Below are 18,848 nucleotides of genomic sequence, written 5' to 3'. Positions count from 1 at the left end.
GTGTGTGTGTGTGTGTGTGTGTGTGTGTGTGTGTGTGTGTGAGAGAGAGAGAGAGAGAGAGAGAGAGAGAGAGTTAAGGCCCTTACATTTTATCTGGCCAGAGGTCCCTATCTCTCAAGCCAACTCTGTTGGGGCTTATTATCAAAGTATCGAGAGGTCTGGCTTTGAATTGTTAGTGTTACCTTCAAAGAAGGGTATTCCCAGTTGAAGTCAATCCCCACATTTAGTTCAGTCCTCGCTGTACAATTTAAGACAAGCCTCTCTCCAACAGACAGCTCAACTCTGTGATGGGGGCTGAGTACCACATCATAAATCTTGTACCCTGGAGCAAGTAAATTGAAAACATAGAGAAAGAGAGAGAAAACAAATCTATAACTGAGCATGGATTTTTTTCAAAAATGATGCAACTTCAAAATGTGCCATTATCGCTTTTCCCTGAGGGCCTCACCAATACTTGGTAACTCCCAGCAAAATGGCCTATGGAGACTTAGAAAACAAACCTGCAGGAACCTCGAAGATGTAGCCCAGTGGACAGAAAAGCAGTAAATTTGAGTAGTCAATAGCCAATGAAGCCAGCCTTAGTAAATTACTGAACTTTCCATAAAATAGGTATAATTAAAAGAACTGATGCCAAGCAATGCTCTGAACACTGAATTTTCCATAAAACATGCTCCGGTAATAACACTCTTTTCCATCCTTGGTCTTGGCAAGAAAAAGAGAAAAACTCAATTGCACATAGGTTTATTTGGTAGAGAAGAGTAGAGGTAATGAATTTCCCCACGCCAGATCTTGAATTAATATATTTTTCATTATCCTTTGTCCTTCCCCTCTATACCTTAACCTCCAGGATCTTAATATAGGAAACCAACCTGTAATGACTGATATTAATGATATGGAAAGAAACTGTCCACTTACCTACAACCACCACTATGTACATAATAGACTGGTAACTTTCATCATTAATTTTTGCTTCACAGAAGACCATGCCAGCATAGCTGATCATGTAGCTGGGAATAGTAAAGCCTTTCTTACTGTCCCAGGAAATTCTGTGACCATCAGGAACAAACCTCTTTTCTGGATACCTCTGGGTAGAAAAAGAAATATCAAATATTTAATAAAGTGCTATCCCAAAGTGAAAAACCATGTAAAATCATCACTAAAGAATTCATCACTAAAGAATATAAACTAGTTTTATTTATTGCCATTTCGACCCTTCCCAAACGATCTTTAAAACACATGGTTGATGATATATTATATACAGGCTACCCATCTTAACATTATGAAACCATGGCAGATGATTGGAGAGGATGTAACTTACTGCACAAAGTGACACATTGAGGTTGGAAATGGACCCAAGACATGGAATCACCACAGTTTTGTTTTTGTTCTCAGTGATGTACACAACTCCATGCTGGTCGCTAACAGAAGCAATAAATGGAGATCTGTAATCTAGAAGAAAATTTAATTCCCTTAGTTAATAGCATTTACTAGAGAAGTTGATCTTGTTTCCTGTTCATAAACTCTAACCAGAGAAGTAAATGATTGAGAACTGACATTTCACACCAGGCAAAGGAGTCCACAGGTTGGTCTGCTGGTAGATATCTGGCTCCAAAGATATGCTGGAGAAAGGGTGTGTGTGTGTGTGTGTGTGTGTGTGTGTGTGTGTATGAAAAATCTGAAAGAAAACCCCTAGAATGAAACTGACTCCTTTTACTAGGATCATCAACGAGTAGAGTATATTTTATAGGTTCCACATTTAAACAGATGGATCATTATAATTTTTTTCAAAATGAAGGAGCATACTTCATTTTTCATATATACTTTCATATACACATATACATTCTTCTTATACACTAAATCTTTTTCAAGCACATAAATTTTAAAGTAATTTTTTAATTTTAAATTAATTTTAAAGTTCAATCTGTACTTTACCTACTGAATTTTATTGATGCTAAAAAAAGCATATTCTCTCTTCAGGCAAATAATGTCCAGGGGCCATGAGAATAAACTAATGGATTCCAAAGGATCTTTAAAATAAGCAGAAAAATAACTAACAACTTTTGGATTCAATTATTCAAGAGAAGAATTCATGTGGGTATTTTAAGATTGTGAACACTACATATGAGATTCTTTATAAAATAATGTTTAGTGGTTATTGAATTCAGTAAAAATTCAGCAATCATTAATATCTTCAATGACAAAAACTCAAAAAGCCGCCATGGCAAAAAGTGAAAAGAAAACAAAAGAGATTGTAATGTCATTCGAGCATTGTTCGTACAATGTGAATACACCGAGACAGAGTTGCTGTAGTACGAAGTAGTACTTGAACTCGCAGAGCTAATGGTTCAGACCGCTATGCCCAACACACCTGATCAAGCATTTCCAGAGCTCTTCAGGATGGCTGGTCCAAGTAAAGAAGGAGTTAATTAAACCAAGGGGAGAAAGGCAGCTAATTCCCTGCAACAGCAGAAGTTTGATTTCCTTCCCAGCTGGAAAGCACAGAAAGGCAGCCAATCCAGCCCACCACATGCCATAGCCATTATCTTATGAGGCCAAGACCCACTTCCTGGCTCCATCCATTGCTGGAGGGAACGGGGTCAGAAGACTAAGGAAGTAAGGTAGGGACCGGGAGGACATTAAAGGGCTGTCCATGGGGAATACTTCAGTGCTTTCTTTCTCATTGTTAAACTTCATGACCAAAATCTTGGACAGCTCACCTCCTAGAACATTAGTCTTAGACAGGAAGCAGAATTTAATGGTATCCCCAAAGACAGGCAGTGCACAAGTAAACAGTGTCAGGGATTGCTACTTCTGAATATTACCTACCTCTCATCCACGTACTATGAAATATTACCAAGCTTGCTTACAGAAGAAGTCTTTGGAAGCTAAGTTAACCCCTTACGTAAGACTAAAGCTATTTAGTAAATCAATTCTATTTCAGGATTCCAAAAAAAGGAAATAAACAAAAGAAACCCAAACAACCACCCGTCCTCCCAAAATAAAATATTTACTGTAACTCGTGAAATGAATTTTCACATGTCTCCAGGTTTCCTGACTTGGGAAGAAGGAAATAACGAGATATTATGGGAGAGGTTCATCTTGTAGTATTTCCAGACAGGCTAAAAGCAGGAAATCCTTGCAATCTTCTGAGAAAGCCTGATCTCCCAAGACTGCCAGATCAAAAGGAGCCAGAAATTCTCGAAGATCTGAGCCTTGTCTCTTTCAAATTCTGCAGAGGCAGGAGGAGGGCATAGAATTCTATCTTGGACTGTGCTCACCCTGGGCAAAAACAGTTCTCAAATATTGTGCAGTCCAGGAATGACATACGTTATTTTGATGTAGTCTCCGTTTTCCCACCGTACTGGCCATATTGCACTGTTGAAACATGGAGATATGCAAGTGTGTTTCCCAAAGCTAATGAAATTTCCGTTCTATGAAAGATGCTTCTGGAAAAAAGTCTAAGCCATCTTCACCTGCCTCAAATCCTCAGGGATGCAAATATATATATACAAATGTATAAGTAAAATGTCTAAACAGCTCATTTTCACTGAAAAGAAAAATATTTAGTATATTCAAGCAAAGTACTATACAACACTAACATTCCCCAAAATTATATGACAGAATTATAACTATCTTAGGTATGGTCGGGTTTCTACAGGAAAATTAAGGTAGTACAAGATTTTTGAAACACAAACGAAAAAATAATTTATATTATAAATCCTAAATACGGGCAACATTTTGTTTTATTCTACATGGATATTAAACTGACCTCCGTGGTATCAATTGCAAACTCTGGAAAGACGTGGCGTATCATCCAAGATCTTGGACCACACAAGCAAAGGAAAGAAACACTGTCCTCAAAAGGCCCTTTGAGGTAGTATCTTCATTTGCACAAGAGGATGAAAATTGTTTTTCACAAAGTATAAGTCAGAAGAGGAAAGTTCTCACGTCGAAGCAGCTCCAGAGCCGCTGGCTGTTTCCCTGCGCATTCTTGAGAAAATCTTCTACCCTGTTGTAGATAACCTATCTCCCCACAGAAACTCCATCATAACGCACCCCTGAATCCTCCTTTTCAAGGATTTCAGGTTCTTTTTCTCAAACATCAGAAGGCTTTTTACAAATCCCCACAGCCAGTTGTGAACACAGATTTCCCTTAGAAACAAAGATCAGAACCACACTGACTGGGCAAAAGAGATGTAACAGGGCCAAGTTTCAGAACAAATCAATGAGTCTTATTCTCAGAGGAAGCCTTAAGAGAGAATAATTTTGTGTATTCCTGTTGGCAAACAGCCTTTGGAAGGAGCCTTTTGTCGTACTCCATTGTACTCGATTCTTCTCTGTGCCTATCCTGTTTTATCGCTGGTAAATCAGCTTAGGAAATGAATTTCATGTAACTACTTACCTTGAACGTAGACATAAATGACCGAGGCCGTGTCAGCGTCCCGATAGAAGCACTTGTAGGCTCCAGTATCATTTCCAATCACTTTTGGAATCGTAAGAGTCTTACAGAAGAGGCTATCACTGCACTCGGCCACCTCCACTCTTTTCTCAGAGCCACTCTGATTGTTGGGCCAGAGCCAGTCCAAGTCCCTCTGTCCCCTGAAAAATTAATTCCAGGGAAGTAATCATGGGAAATGCCACACTATGAGGCTGTTTCTAAGAAAACAGAAGGTTTGTTTCTCAAACTTATATAAACTCAACAGACAGATTCACAGCCTTCTACCAACAATGACAGGCTGGATGGACGAATGACAGAAAGTCATAAACTCAGCTTCAGACATCACTTACAAGGATTCCTGAGTTTTCTATTAACTAACTCATTCACTCAACAAATATTTCTTAAGCAGGTGCTATGGGCCAAATGTTAAAGTCTGGGGATACAGCAGTGAACAAATCAGACAAAAATCAATGCCTTTATGGAACTTCAGTCTAATCAGAGGAAACAGGCAACAAAATAGTAAGTCAACCTCAATAAAGCTGATTTTGTTTAAAGTAAGTAAAATAATATGGTGTAAGTAAAATGTCAGGTGGTGCTAAGTATACGGAGAAAATATAGAATGTACGAAGAGTAAAGAGTTCTGGAGGGAGGGGCTTGATGAAGCCATATGAATACACAGAGGAATAGTGTTCCAGGCAGAGGGAACAGAAAATGTAAAGGCCTTGGGGCAGGAGTATCTGGAGTATCAGGGGAATGGCAAGGAAGCCGGAGTAGTCAGGTAACAGTGTGCAGGCAAGACAATAAGGAGTAAGGTTCCGAAGGCAGAGGGTGCAACTGTCTAAGAGCCTCATGAGACCTTATACAGACTACATTCAAAGATTACTTCCATTGCAGCATTTCCCTGCAAAGCCCTAAGAAAGATAGTCCACATCAAAAAGAATGTAACAACATTGATTCTTCTTTCAAAGAATCTGAAATTTCCACGAAGTTGCAGCTACATTAGTGAAATTACTTTAACGCACTCCATAGCTTTTTCAGGACATAAGAAATTCTTTCGAACGAGTTTTAAAAGGGAGTATGGGATCTGTGGGGATTTTAAATAGCCTCTGTTATTGAGGATGGGTAAGAGGAAAATCCACTAAGAAATGTGTCTTCAGATAGCACAGCTAGAGAAACAGCATGGTTACTATGTCTTCTCCCAAGGGCTGGGTATCGGTTGCCTACCCTTGATAAGGGGACGAGAGTATTCTTCACAGTCTGCAGTCTAAAATAGATCTGTGTCGTGTTGAACACTGGTGTTCATTAGCGTAAGCAATGCAGTAAGTTGCCCAAGGTTCTCTGTGGACCCCTAGCTCTCTTCTCAGAGGACAGCATCACCTCCACCTGTCCCTCCACATTTCTGCCAAAAACACACTGAAGGGTTCCTGAGAAGCCTCCGGGTCACTGCATTAAACCCCAAGGTCTTCTCTTTCCTTTTGGGGTCAGGGCTATGAGACAAAATCTAAATGCTTCTTCATCCTTTCAAAGAACCCTGCTTCCCCAGTTAGCAAAAAATCAGTAGCATGACTTCTTGCTAGCACATGAGAAGGGAGGCATTCCAGAACATCAAGCCAAAGCATAAAGTCCATTACCTGTGCAGAACGTGCACTCAGCAATATTAATGGCTCAATATTAAATTGCTACTACAGTCATAATTTTATCATAAAATAAAATTCCTGGCAAGGGCTAAACAAATGTCCAAGAGCCATTCTGAATATAATAAATATGACCCCAAATTCCTTCAACTCCATCCCTTAAGGGTAAAAGGGTAAGTCCTCATTTCACTTATTTATTCAATATTTATTGAATGTCTCCTATATACTATGTGCCAGGTGCTATACTGTGTGCATGTGCGCATGTGTGTGCGTGTGCGTGTACGTGTGTGTGTGTGTTGGCAGGGAGTAGCAGGAAAAAACTTCCAGCAAAATCCTACAAAATTTTTGGAGAAGAGCTTTCTCACTTTTTCATTATTAAATCATTTATTAGAAACCTCACTACTTACAATTACTACAACTCCATTACAATTCTGCTTATGGAAATTATTTTTCCCTCACTAAACGATGAGTTACTTAACACAGGAAATCTGAATCTAAAATGAATCCTTACCTGCAAGTAATCTGAAGAGTTGTATTAGCCGTAATTGTAAGTATGTCTTTTTGTATGCTGAGTCTGGGTGGATCAAGGGAAACACTAGGCAAACCTAGAAACAAATTAAATAAATGAATATAGTTGCTACTGAGTCAGACCCATTAGGAAACACCTTCCATAAACAATGCACACTCTATACTTTAAAAGGCCTCTTCAGCAATTCATTGTGTAAAACTGTGAATTTACTTTTCACCATTCCCAGTAAAAGTTCACAAACTGTGTCATAACAGGAAGAATGGGCAGATGGTCATAAACCAACACAAAAGTTCTGCAATTCATGGAGCTGGGGTGGAGTTCCTGTTTTCCTGCATTGCCAACTTCAAGGTCTTACAAAAGGATATAGGACATTGAAACCAAATGAACCTTCATGTGATGATCTCACTCCCTTGGGAAAGGACCCACTGACATTTCTTATAAAGCATAGGATGCACACATTGGACTAAATTGCTGATTAATGAATACTACTAAGAGAGATTTCTATACAGTTCATCTATGTTCCCTGTTGGGGGGGGGAGCAGTGCCCATGACATTGTCTCATTTTCCTTTATCAATTTTCTAGTGCACTTCCTCTGGTAACTGAACTGCCAAAGTTGGAATCCTGTACGTTAAAACTAGGTAAGAGGAATTGAGGGAAAAAAATATTTGCCAGTGTCCATATAATGCTCCTATTAATACACTTTTCCTTAGAGAATGGAACTAAAAAAGGGTAATGCTAACAAATTACTACTGGGGACTCTCAACTTATTAATCAAAGCTCTGAGGTCTTCCTGATACCAAGCTTACAGTACAAGGAAGCTGTCTTTACCTAAAAAAACCACAGGACAGATTCCTCACCATGGGTCCCTCCACAGCAAGAAAACAGAGTTCTCCCTGAACTAAATGTGAAGAGCTAGTAAGTAATGAAAAACTATCAGAGATAGAAAAACTGTCCGCCATGCGAGGGCCTTAACTAATACCCAGATCTCCAAAACATCACCTTAAAAAGTGATGGGTGCTGGTAAGCACCCAAGCTTAGTATGATCCTTAACTCACATCAACTAAGAACAAATGACTGTCTACCCTAAGAAAATGAAAACACTAATTCAAAAAGATACATGCACCCCTGTGTTTACTGCAGCATTATTTACATTAGCCAAGATACGGAAGCAACCCTGTGTCCATCAAGAGATGAGTGGATAAAGAAGATGTAGACACCAGGGGGTATTACTCAGCCATCAAAAAGAATGAAACCTAGCCATTTTGCAACGATGTGAATGGAGCGAGAGAGTACTATTCTAAACAAAGTCAGTCAGTCAGAGAAAGACAAATACCAAAGGTTTCACTCACTTGTGGAACTTAAGAAACAAAACAAACAAATAAAAAAAATAGACTCTTAAATACAGAGAACAAACTGATGGTTACCAGAGGGGAGGTGGGTGGGGGGATGGGTGATACAGGCGATGGGGATGAAGAGGACACTTATCAGGGTGAGCACTGAGTAACATATAGAACTGATGAATCACTATATTGTGGACCTGAAACTTATGTAACACTGCATGTGAATTATACTAGAATTTTAAAAATAAGTAAATAAATTTTTTTTAGAAAAAGAACCACTGACTCTCGAGGCCTAAAGTGGCACTGATCTTGTTGGGTAAATAAGACGGTATTAGCAAATACGAAAAAGTATGAGTAAAGAGAGTGAGCAAATACCCAGTGCAAATATCCAGTACATTGAATCTATGGACCTCAATGTGAACAGCTGCAGGCAAAATGAACAACTGCTTACACATATTTCTACACACTCACCCAGATGTGCAAAGCAGGTTGCTGACACAACTGTAGATTTGTTGATCAATATCATGGTTTAAAAAAAAAAACACCTAGAAATTAAGTTATATCAATAAATCTCAGAAACTAATTGGTATTGGTACTGACTTGTGTTTGGGCTAGTAATTCTTAAACTTTAGGACGGGTAAGACATCCCTAGCCCTACAAATCTGCATTTTAACAAGCATTTCAGATGACTCAGTCACACAGTGGTCTATGGGACACTCTTGGACAGCTATTGATCTGGCTTATCATGTTCAGTTAATTAGCATAGCACTTTTCAATATGGAAGGAAATAACTGCCCCGAAAGGAGACCAACAATAAATCCAAGTGTTTAAAAGCAATAGAAAGCCTTCGAACAATAGCGTCTCACTTTAGGAAAAGGAAAACGAAAACAACTCATTTGGATGAGTACAAGTATCAAACTTGGCTGGGAAACACTAGGTTGAGAAACATGTTGGAAACAGGACTTAATACAATGCGTACAATGATCCAAACGAGAAAGAACCCATCATTTGGGCACATTTATGTGAGAAAAAAAAAATGGTAGTAAAGGCAAAGCTCTAAATAAACCATGTTCATCCTATCACCAAAATAAGTGGTTCTTGAAGATCTCTCATAAATTACTGTCACCGATCATCTCACACTCTAGACACACTTTCTTCTGTTAAAAAAAAATTAAAGACATGTTCTCCATTTATAGGAAGCTAAGACAATACCATACTATTCTAGAGACATGTATACAACAAAAATCTTTTCAACAAGGCTGTATCAATAATGATAACTTCAAATTCATGTATGTGGACCAACCAACATTCAAGTTTGTTTTGCTCCATTAAGCTTCATTCATTTTCATTGGCAAGTTGAAGTTCTGCTCTTCAGAAAATTCTAAAGAAATAACTATAAGAAGTTCATATGCTGCTACTCAATAAAAAGCCCTTCTATGTTCAAATCCCTTAACCAAAATTAATTAATTTGTGCGCTATTACCCTTCCAGCTCAAAGACAGGAAGGAAAAACAACAGTGCCTCTGTCTCTAGAATTTGATGGCACCAATTACAGCCCAATCCAATTAAGCAAGTCACACACTCCAAAAGGGCAACCTCATCATTATATTGAGGACAACCCGATTACAGTTACTACTGCTGCGCTATGAAACACCCCAGGCTTAGAAGCAACTCACTTCTTTGTGGGATACAGAACAACCACATGTTCCAGACCAGAAAGGGGGAGAGAGAGGTCTTGTCGGGGACAAATGAGTGTCCATGGTGGAGCTGGTCTTCATGAACCAAGTCATTATTAAGAAAATTTAATAACTATAGACAGATGATCTTGTTACTGTATACGAGTGTCTTTTTTTTTTAAGACATGTGATTCTTTTATTTCAATATAAGGAATTTTTCCCTGAATTATTTGACTTTTTTTCCCTCCACCCTCTCCCCTTTCTCACCCTCCAAAGAGAGGAAATCTGGAAATCAGCGAACTGTGACTACAGAAAAGAGATACGAGAAGGGGGCGTGGGGGGTGGTAAAGCGAAAAGAGAAAGACAGACAGGTATTGCATCAAGAGCATGTGTGTTCCTAATCCTAAAGGAGACTGAAATTTTAGGTGGTAAGGAAAGTGCCAAGCGGCGTTAAATCTAGCTACCGAGTCCCGCAGAGTAAGTTTTCAGAACGTGAACTTCTGACCATGCGCTTATCCCAAGGACCAAAGCTTTGAAAGATGTTATTGTTTTACGTAAGAAGGTGACTGTTACTTGGAGACATTTTGGGAAGCTGTCACAACCCCGGCTCAGAGCCTAATTTCACCCTCTCTCTGCAAGGAGAGCAACATCCTGCACCAAGGAAGGAAAAAAAAGTTTCCCTCCCTGAACTGCACCTCATACACTGGGTGTGTTTGTGGGTTCCAGCCAGAAGGGAAAGCACACCGGGGTCCGCTCGACTCCTGCAGAGGCGGAGCTGAGTGCACGATGCATGCGATCCGAGCGAACCGGCTTGCGCTCCCTGCAAGGCTTCCTTGCCCACACCCGGGCAAGGATGGTGCGCCCAGCCGGACAACTTTCCACCGCCTGCCTGTTCCCGCCTGCGGGGACACCTCCTGTCTGCCAGCCCCGGGCGCCTGCCATCCCACCCCCGCCTCCCAGAGAGCCCGAGGGGGTGTCGGCTCCGCAGGACTAGCTCCAGCAGAGGCCCTGATCGGAGACCAGAGTCGTGGAAAAGGACCTGGGCTCGGGAGACCACCAACTCTCTGGATAATCTTGGGCCAATCAAAGAGCCTGTCTCCTCATTGGTAAATGAAAAAACACAAAGTGTCAAGTCACTTTTCATCTTTCCAGGTCTCTGATTCCGAGTTAGATCCGGCCTCCAGGACCTCTCCGCATCCTCCCATCTCTCCGCCCGCACCCGACCTCTCCGCCTTCTTTCTAGGGAGTGGGCTCCTTACCCACGGAGGCAGCCCTGGTCTCCACGCAGAGCCACAGAGCGATGGCCAGCAGCGCCTTGCTCTCCATCCCGCACCTCGCGCCGGGCGCAGTGCCCAGGACTCGGGCGCCGGTTCTTTCTCCCCGGGCCTGCCCCGCGAAGGAGGCGCGGAGGTGGAACGAGCGCCGCAGCGTAAGACTGTGGGGCTCAAAGGGGAGGGTGCCCTGGCTCCGGCCACGACTTGCAGGGGCGTCTGCGGGTGCCGGGAGAAGAGGAAATCCCCGCTGCGCGACAGCTCTGGGCTTTCCGTAGCGCGCAAGTGATGCCCCGCGCGGGCAGAGGAAACACAACCACCCACCGCCAGCTCTCCCGGGGTCCCGGGACTCAGTGCAGGGTGGGAGCTGGATGCCGAAACTCTAGAGCTTGGGGGCGGGGCTATGAGGGGCGGGTCCGGGGCGGGGTTCCCCTCTGCTGCCGGCCCCGCCTCTCAACCGGGTACCCGGGCCGGGACCCGCCGCTTCCCGTGCGCTCTTCGTCTCCCGATCTCCGCGCTCCCCTGGCACTGCCTCTGGCCCCGAGTCTCCCGAGGGGGAACGTCCCAGGCGCAACAACTCCATTTCTGGTAGAGATGAAATGTAGCCCATAAGGACTTCTGAGACACTCCAAGCTTCAGTAGGTTGGGGCACTCCGAGATGCGGGTGGGGCCGAAGGAGGGGACAGCTTGGCGAGCGCGGGCGAGGGACACTGAGCCTTCAGGAGGCGCGCCAAAATTTGCGACCGCCTTCGGGGCCCGCACGTTCCTGAAGTGACTGGGGGTCAGACCGTGGATCAGCAGCAGGTTGAAGCAACCAGGGAAAAGCGGGTACTGAGCCCAGGCGAATGCAGGATCGCAGACCGGCAGCGACTCCAGCCAGGACGAGTGTTTTGCTTGGCTAGCAAAATTGTAGTTTAGAAATCTGAATCTGAATGCCTTTAGTCAGAATATACACACGCTCAGTTCTCCAGAGTTCCCCTTATTTCCTCTTACACCTGGCAGCTTCGAATGTTTTTAAGTTGCCAGCCTAGCTCCCAAAGGCATTTAAATTTGAGACCCCCTTACCGGGCTTTCACCAAAAACCTACATCAGGACACCAGGGAGCTGTAGGTACCCAGGGCCCTTATGTACCCGCAACGTGAGAGTCACCCGTCCCTGAGCGAGGCTCTCTCCTCGGGAAGGGGCTTTTGTTCACCGTGTTACCTGACAAGGAACCCCTATGTGACTCTTCCTGGGCTTTTGACCAGGCCCCTTTTCAGAACAGAGCTTCCAGCCAAGATAGCCTTAGGCCAAGGAGAAGGAGGCCGGCTTCCCTGGAGAAGCAATGAAGCAGACGCTCCCAGACCCCCGGCACCCAGAACACGCCGTACCAAACCTCCCGGCTATCTGCCTCGGCATGTGTAGACTCCTCATGGTGCTGTTTGGAGAATTCAGATTCCTTTAGACATTTTCTTTCCTTTTCTCTCCGATTCTCCCCACCCCTAGAGAGTGACAGCAAACGTCCCCTAACTTCATTACATAGGGATCTTGCAGAACTCTCTTCGGTAAATGACCATCATTCGGGGTGAGGAAGAGGTAGAATTATTATTTCTGCATCTAGGCCAAAGGCCCCTTCCTGAAATACCCAATGTAAAGTGTTGCTTTTCTTCTCCTATGTTTAAAATGTTTGCTGTATTTACTCTTCTACTTTGCCAGGTTGACAACTGAAATACTTTAACTCTGAAATATAATGAATGTATATGTTTAAAACTTTTTTATACTATGAAAAAGTTTTGAATGAAAAGGCCTTCCTCAGCAGAGGCAAGCATTTTCACCCTTCCTCTTTTGTTCCAAGCCAACTGTATGCACGTAGAGCTATGGGTGTATCACCAAGGGTGGCTCTGGCATAAATACTGTGTGTTGGCTTTTTTCATTTTAAAATATAACTTGAGGGGCGCCTGGGTCACTCAGTTGGCTAAGCGTCTGCCTTTGGCTCAGGTCAGGATCCCAGGGAGAGCCTGCTTCTCCTTCTCCCTCTGTCCCTCTCCCCACTAGTTCCTCTCTCTCTCTCTCTCCTCTCTCTCTCAAATAAATAAATAAAGTCTTTTAAAAAATAAAATATAACTTAAAGATCATTCTTCATCAACCCGTAGGGCTCCATCTTATTCTTTTTAATAGTGGCATGACGTTCCACTGTAGAGATGTACCAATATTTAATCTAGGAGATATTTATTTGTAAGAGGCACAGGTATCCTTAAAGAAATTCCTCTCTTCCTGCTAGTAAACTTAGCAAATAAAACAGGACAGGCTCTGGCAAAGCTGGACATGGGGGAGGGGATAGAACCTGGTTTGGAAAAGGCCATTTTTCTCCATTTCCATCTACAAACAATTCTTTTCTCCCAGGCTTATTTACAATTCATGACACTTCCTCTTCCAGGTCTTACTTAGGAAGATAGTGTCTCCTCCGAATGCAAACCAGAACCTGCAGGCCCCGTGGTAATAGCCCCCTTTAGAAGTCTTGGAGGAAATGATGCGTCTTTGATGGCCACAAGACCAGAATTTGGCAGGGTCTCAATGAAATCAGTCTACCACATTCCCTCCCACACAGTACTTAGAAGTGCCTTATGTTCATGAAAAATGACAAAGTCCGTGTTTTGAAAAACGTCTGGTCTATGGGCAGCACCCTCCCATTATCCGGCACCACGGGCGTGATTGTGCGAGTTAACCCTGCCGTACAGGTACAACCACAGCCTGTCCAAGTGCCCACGTGTGTTCAGTGCTCATAGATGGGATTCAGACACATCTGGGGGTGAAGCAGCAAAGACTGTGGTTAAGTGCACAGACTCTGGGGCCATGCTGACTGGGCTTAACCCCCAGATCTACCCCTTACTATCCATGGGCTCTTGACCCACTTACTGGTCGCATACCTATGGAACACAAAAGATGATAATAGTACTTTCTTCATAGGGTTTTTTGCAAGAATTAAATGAGTTACTGCATGGAAGGCACTCAGAATAGGACCCAACAGCTGGTGAGCGCAGGCGCCTAGCGCCTAGTAAGCACCTAATACATTGGGAAGCATTCTGTGAAGGCTAGTCATGCTACAGTGTGTGGCCTCCTTTGTGCTACAGAGATCTACACTGCAAATAAGGCTCATGCATTCGACAGCAGTTTCTGAGCACCTACTATGTGCTTGGCACTCTAATAGAAACTACAGTGACAATGGTGAAAATAGAGGCAATATGAGCATGAATGAGCGGTCATCACATAGCTCCGTCTAGGGCAACTTTAGCTCCATCACAGAGTGCTCTGTATTCCAGCTACTTCTTTGGGTTTCGTGCACACAGAATATACGTTGTTCGTATCACCAAAGCACACTACATAAATGATACTCCGTGATGCCAAATTTGGTGCCATCACCACAAGCATTTTGGACTTCGTATGTTAGAAAGTAAATATGAAAACTAGCAAAATTTAATCCTCGTGGAAGTTGGATGCTGAGTATATATGGGTTCATTTTACTATTCTCTTTACTTTTACATGTTTAAAATTTTCCGTGCTAAAAAACTTGTAAGTAACTACAACCGAAGTGATGCCTGATCTAGTATATTATCACTACCTTTTCCACTGTCAGTGTCTTGACATTAGCTCTGGAAAAATGGCTGAGGCAAGGAGGCAGATGGGTGAGAATTTGCACTTTTTACTTGATATATTTCTATAACACTTCATCAAAAGAAAAAGTGTTACTTTTACAAATAAAAAAATGTAAAGATCAACTCTCTCTTCTAGTGGCTGTTATATTTTTAAATACTGACATTTGTTGATTACATATTTGCATAGCATTTTCTCATGTTTACTCCTTTCAATTTGTTTCCAATATTTGTTTATGCTGTAACTTACCAGAGCCTGTGACCTGCCAGATGTTGGCTTGATTTCATAGCACATCTATACCCATGACTATCACGCCATGGGGGATTATGAGCATACCCTTCATCTCTCATTCACCGTCCTTCCATACCCACATTTATTTCACTCTCTGTGTGATTTATATTTTGAACTTAAATTCAAATATATTTGTATGTTCAAGGAAAAAAAGGCTATATCATCACAAAGCCAGGTTTGACTTCCATGTTTCTATCAGTGGTTGGTTTTATTCATAAAATCTTACATTCTAATAAATATAAAACAAACTCCTCATCCTTTTTGTGAAACAGAATTTCATTACTTGTCACCCACAAAGGAAAAATCCCAGTTACTCTAAGTAGGTATGTCTATGTGCCCTCCCCAAACTCTCCCATATAGTTTCTTGTTATATCTCACATAAGGATAAACAACAATTTTTAAATGTGGAAAGCACACAGGGGATTTAAGTAATCAACTGCAAATCCACACAGCACCACAGAAGGATGCTGGGAAATAATACAAGTACCCAGCACGCATCGGGCGCACCCTTTGGGCAGGCACTGCTCTGAATACTTGACTTCACCCCTTGCTTTGTCCCTATAACATCCCATGAGGGCGGCAAGCACTATTAGCAATTCTTAGTAAAGAAGAGAAGTAAAGACAAATTATTTATTTTTAACTTAAGTAGTATTCCTTTGCTTTCCTAAAAGTCTTGCTGGAGAAGTTGCTTTATCTGTTTGCAAACAATAGATGACATAGTTTTCTCACCATTAGTTAATGACATAAAAGAAGTCAAGACACTCTTTACTTTTTTAAAGAAGAAGGAGGAGGAGGAGATTTGGGGAGCACTTACTATGTGCCAGGTAGTTTCCTTGGATTATTTTATTTTAATGTTCACAGTAACCCAATGTAAAAGATACTCATAGTGGCTTGTGGCAAGGGCGGGGGCAGAGGGGATGAGATTTAGAAGGTTTAACTTTTCCAGAATCCCACAAGTGGTGGAATCAGAATTGCAAGGCAGAGAGGATTTAAACATCCAAGAGAGATACCTCCAAGCACATAGGACAGTTTCTTATTGACGGCTGGTCTCTTGCAAGGGATGAGACTGAGTCAGTCAACACCACTGCCTTCCTCAGCCTCTCTATGATGACCACTTCCATTTTCCTAAGCAGATAGAAGGCCAAGGGTGACTTAGGATAATCACTCTGGGACAAACGACCAAGAAAGAGGAAACAAACTGAGGGTTGCAGAAGGGGAGGTGGGTGGGGGATGGGGTAGCTGGGTGATGGGCATTAAGGAGGACACATGATGTAATGAGCACGGTGTTATATGCAATTATGAATAACTCTACATCTGAAACTAATGATACACTATATGTTAAGTAATTGAATTTAAATAAAATAACAATTTAAAAAAGAAAGATGCTTTCTACACAGAAAAAAAAAACAAAAAAAGAGTGAAAAGCAGGTAATAAGATCTCTCCTTCACCCACACCAGGAATCCCAACCCAACTGTGTCTTTACCTTTCACCCAGCCTCTGCACCACTGATCTTTTCTTCTAAAGAAAGGTAGTTGTTACTACAAACAAAATCATTTGTGCATTTGGGGCATTTCTTTTCCACCATGAATTTTTTTTGTCCTTTAGTCTCCTGGAAAACTTTTAGTCAACCTTCAATACTCAGCTCAAATGTCCATCCCAAGTGGTATGTTTTAGTTTTTTGTTCCATGTCTTCTTCAATTGAAATCTTCCCAGAAAAAAATAGTCAGGGGTTAAGTCTTACCTGAGCAGGTAGTTGAGTTTAAAAGGATGGTTGTCAAGTTTTATAAGAATGGTGAAATGCATGATGATGAGGCTTATTTTATAAAATGTATCTTATATACCATAGACTTATGGTGACACGTCTAATTAAATAGTTATTGTCAAAGATACCATGGGGTGCAAATTATACATGCTAACTATGTTTCATGCACCTTACATGATCATTCTTAAGTTCATATTTAAATAAGAGTCATACATTTAATAAATATATACAGAGCTATACTGAATTTATACTTTATTCTAAATAAATTAATATGAACTATTTTGTTATTCACAGAGCTAGGAAATTGCTTTCCTTTTTCTTTTTTTTTTTTAAAGATTTTATTTATTTATTTGACAGAGAGACAGACAGCCAGCAAGAGCGGGAACACAAGCAGGGGGAGTGGGAGAGGAAGAAGCAGGCTCATAACGGAAGAGCCTGATGCAGGGCTTGATTCCAGAACGCTGGGATCACGCCCTGAGCCTAAGGCAGACGCTTAACAACTGAGCCACCCGGCACCCCGCTTTCCTTTTTCTATATACACACAGCACTTATACAATATGATATATCATATATTATATAGTCATATGTTTATGTGAACAATTCTCCCTCAAAAGCGAAAATAAGGTCAAATTCATTTTGTATGCTCAGTGCCTAATAGTCTGTGCATACTTGCCTCTCAATATATTGATGAATTTCAAATAATTTTTGTCATTTTCTTTTATGCTAGCCTTTGCTCCTCCTTCACTTTTTCCCCTCAGAATCACATGCCTCTTGGGTATCCATCACAATTATATTTACAGAGAGCAACTTGTTGAAATAAAGAGAACTATACAGTGGCAACATAGACACGAAAAGAATGAAAAAGTTCTTAATTTATTAAGCAGTGGCAATCGGAGTTTTGGTTTTGATTTTGAGTAATGAAGAAAAAGAAAAAAAGCATTAATTAGACTTGCATGTGCTATACAACAAATCTGTGACTTGAATTTCATGTCTGTGTCTTTTGCAGATTGTAACCATTTTCCAGTGAATTAAGACCATCTCCCCCTTTAAAAGCTTATCAAAATTTTTGAAGAACTGAATAGTGCATTAAAAAAAAAAAAGCCTTTGTTTCCTGCAGAAGTGTTACAAGTCATTCAACCTTCACAGGAAAAATATATACAATTCCAGCTTCGTTGTACCAGTTTTCAGTGCTGTTCACATTTTTACAGAATAAAGAGTGTTTCCCAGTAATGTTGCTTCACCAGCATTAAGAGCTAGTCAATGACAGCAGAAAAGTTTTATGTTCTTTGTATATAAATATAGTCTCCAGAGTTTCCAAAACATTGGTGAGTATTCCCCTGCGGCACAAATAAAAATTCTCTCTTGAGCAGTGTTTCTGAACGTTCATTTCTAGTACTTCACTACCTTGGTGCACATACAAAAAAATTAAACACACACACACACACACACACACACACACACCAAATGAAACTACTCACCAAGGAAAACTCCACACAGAGGGAAATTTTTAAATAGGATAAAAAATACAACTTCAGATCTAACTGATAATCATCCAAAAATTGGTCAGGCTGGTTATAGGCACATGAGAGGCCATAAGAGAGTCATTTCATGCATCTGACCACATAATATAAATAGAAGTTCCAGATGTGGAGCAAATGAGTCTAGTAACAAAGCAACACATCGAAAATATTAGACCTTAGAATGGTCTTTGGATTGTGTACAAAAACACTTACATTTCCTCATCTTAAGAAAACTTGACCTCGCTTTTCCCTAAAGCTACTCTGCTGTCTAGGACTTCTGCCTTTCCTTCATCATAGAGGTTCTTGAAGGAGGAGAGGCCATCCATCACCTTCTCTCTTCAAGGACAATAGCTTCTTCCTAGTCTTGACTCTGCCCGGCATCTCCACAGTCCCCATCCTGTTGTCCACCCCCTTGAAGCCCTGCCTCTGTTTCACGCTCCTAATACTGTGCACGCCACCTCTCCAGCCAAAGCCTTTCAGAGGCTGGAACTCCTTTGCTCAACCCTAAACATAGGGAATCTCCATTTCCACTTTCCGTCATCATCCTATGTGCTTTTCTACAACTTTCTGAGGGATCTCATTCCCCTTCGTGCCATCAACTATCTTCTTTGTGGGAATCACGTGCAGAATTGTGCTTTCCAGCTCTGATTTCCTGCGGTCACTTTAGACTAATCTCCAACACTTCCTACACGTCTCCAATGTGTATGTTCCACTGATTACAAGCGTCCAAAACTGAACTCTTCATCACTTCACTCC

The 18,848-nt window shown here is 41.6% G+C and overlaps 1 protein-coding gene across 3 annotated transcripts in view; it reads right to left on the bottom strand.

Annotated features, from left to right (window-relative positions):
- The window catches only part of KDR (kinase insert domain receptor), a 42,914-nt gene extending 31,857 nt beyond the window's left edge, over window positions 1-11,057 (bottom strand). Inside the window, exons 1-6 of one of the 3 annotated variants that reach the window (XM_040625452.1) lie at window positions 10,877-11,057; window positions 6,584-6,677; window positions 4,403-4,599; window positions 1,319-1,449; window positions 916-1,084; window positions 183-322 (exon numbers count right to left, since the gene is read on the bottom strand). In XM_040625452.1, coding sequence (XP_040481386.1) covers window positions 183-322; window positions 916-1,084; window positions 1,319-1,449; window positions 4,403-4,599; window positions 6,584-6,677; window positions 10,877-10,943 — 798 coding nt within the window. In that variant the 5' untranslated portion in view covers window positions 10,944-11,057. The remainder of the gene's footprint in view (window positions 1-182; window positions 323-915; window positions 1,085-1,318; window positions 1,450-4,402; window positions 4,600-6,583; window positions 6,678-10,876) is intronic. The other 2 variants (XM_040625451.1, XM_040625450.1) reach the window with 2 other exon arrangements.
- Window positions 11,058-18,848: the final 7,791 nt, after the last annotated feature.

Source organism: Ursus maritimus, unplaced genomic scaffold (assembly GCF_017311325.1).
Source record: "Ursus maritimus isolate PB19 unplaced genomic scaffold, ASM1731132v1 scaffold_8, whole genome shotgun sequence".
Classification (NCBI taxonomy): Eukaryota; Metazoa; Chordata; class Mammalia; order Carnivora; family Ursidae; genus Ursus; species Ursus maritimus.
Note: the sequence above shows the minus strand (reverse complement) of the source record. Positions and strands in the feature narration are given on the sequence as shown.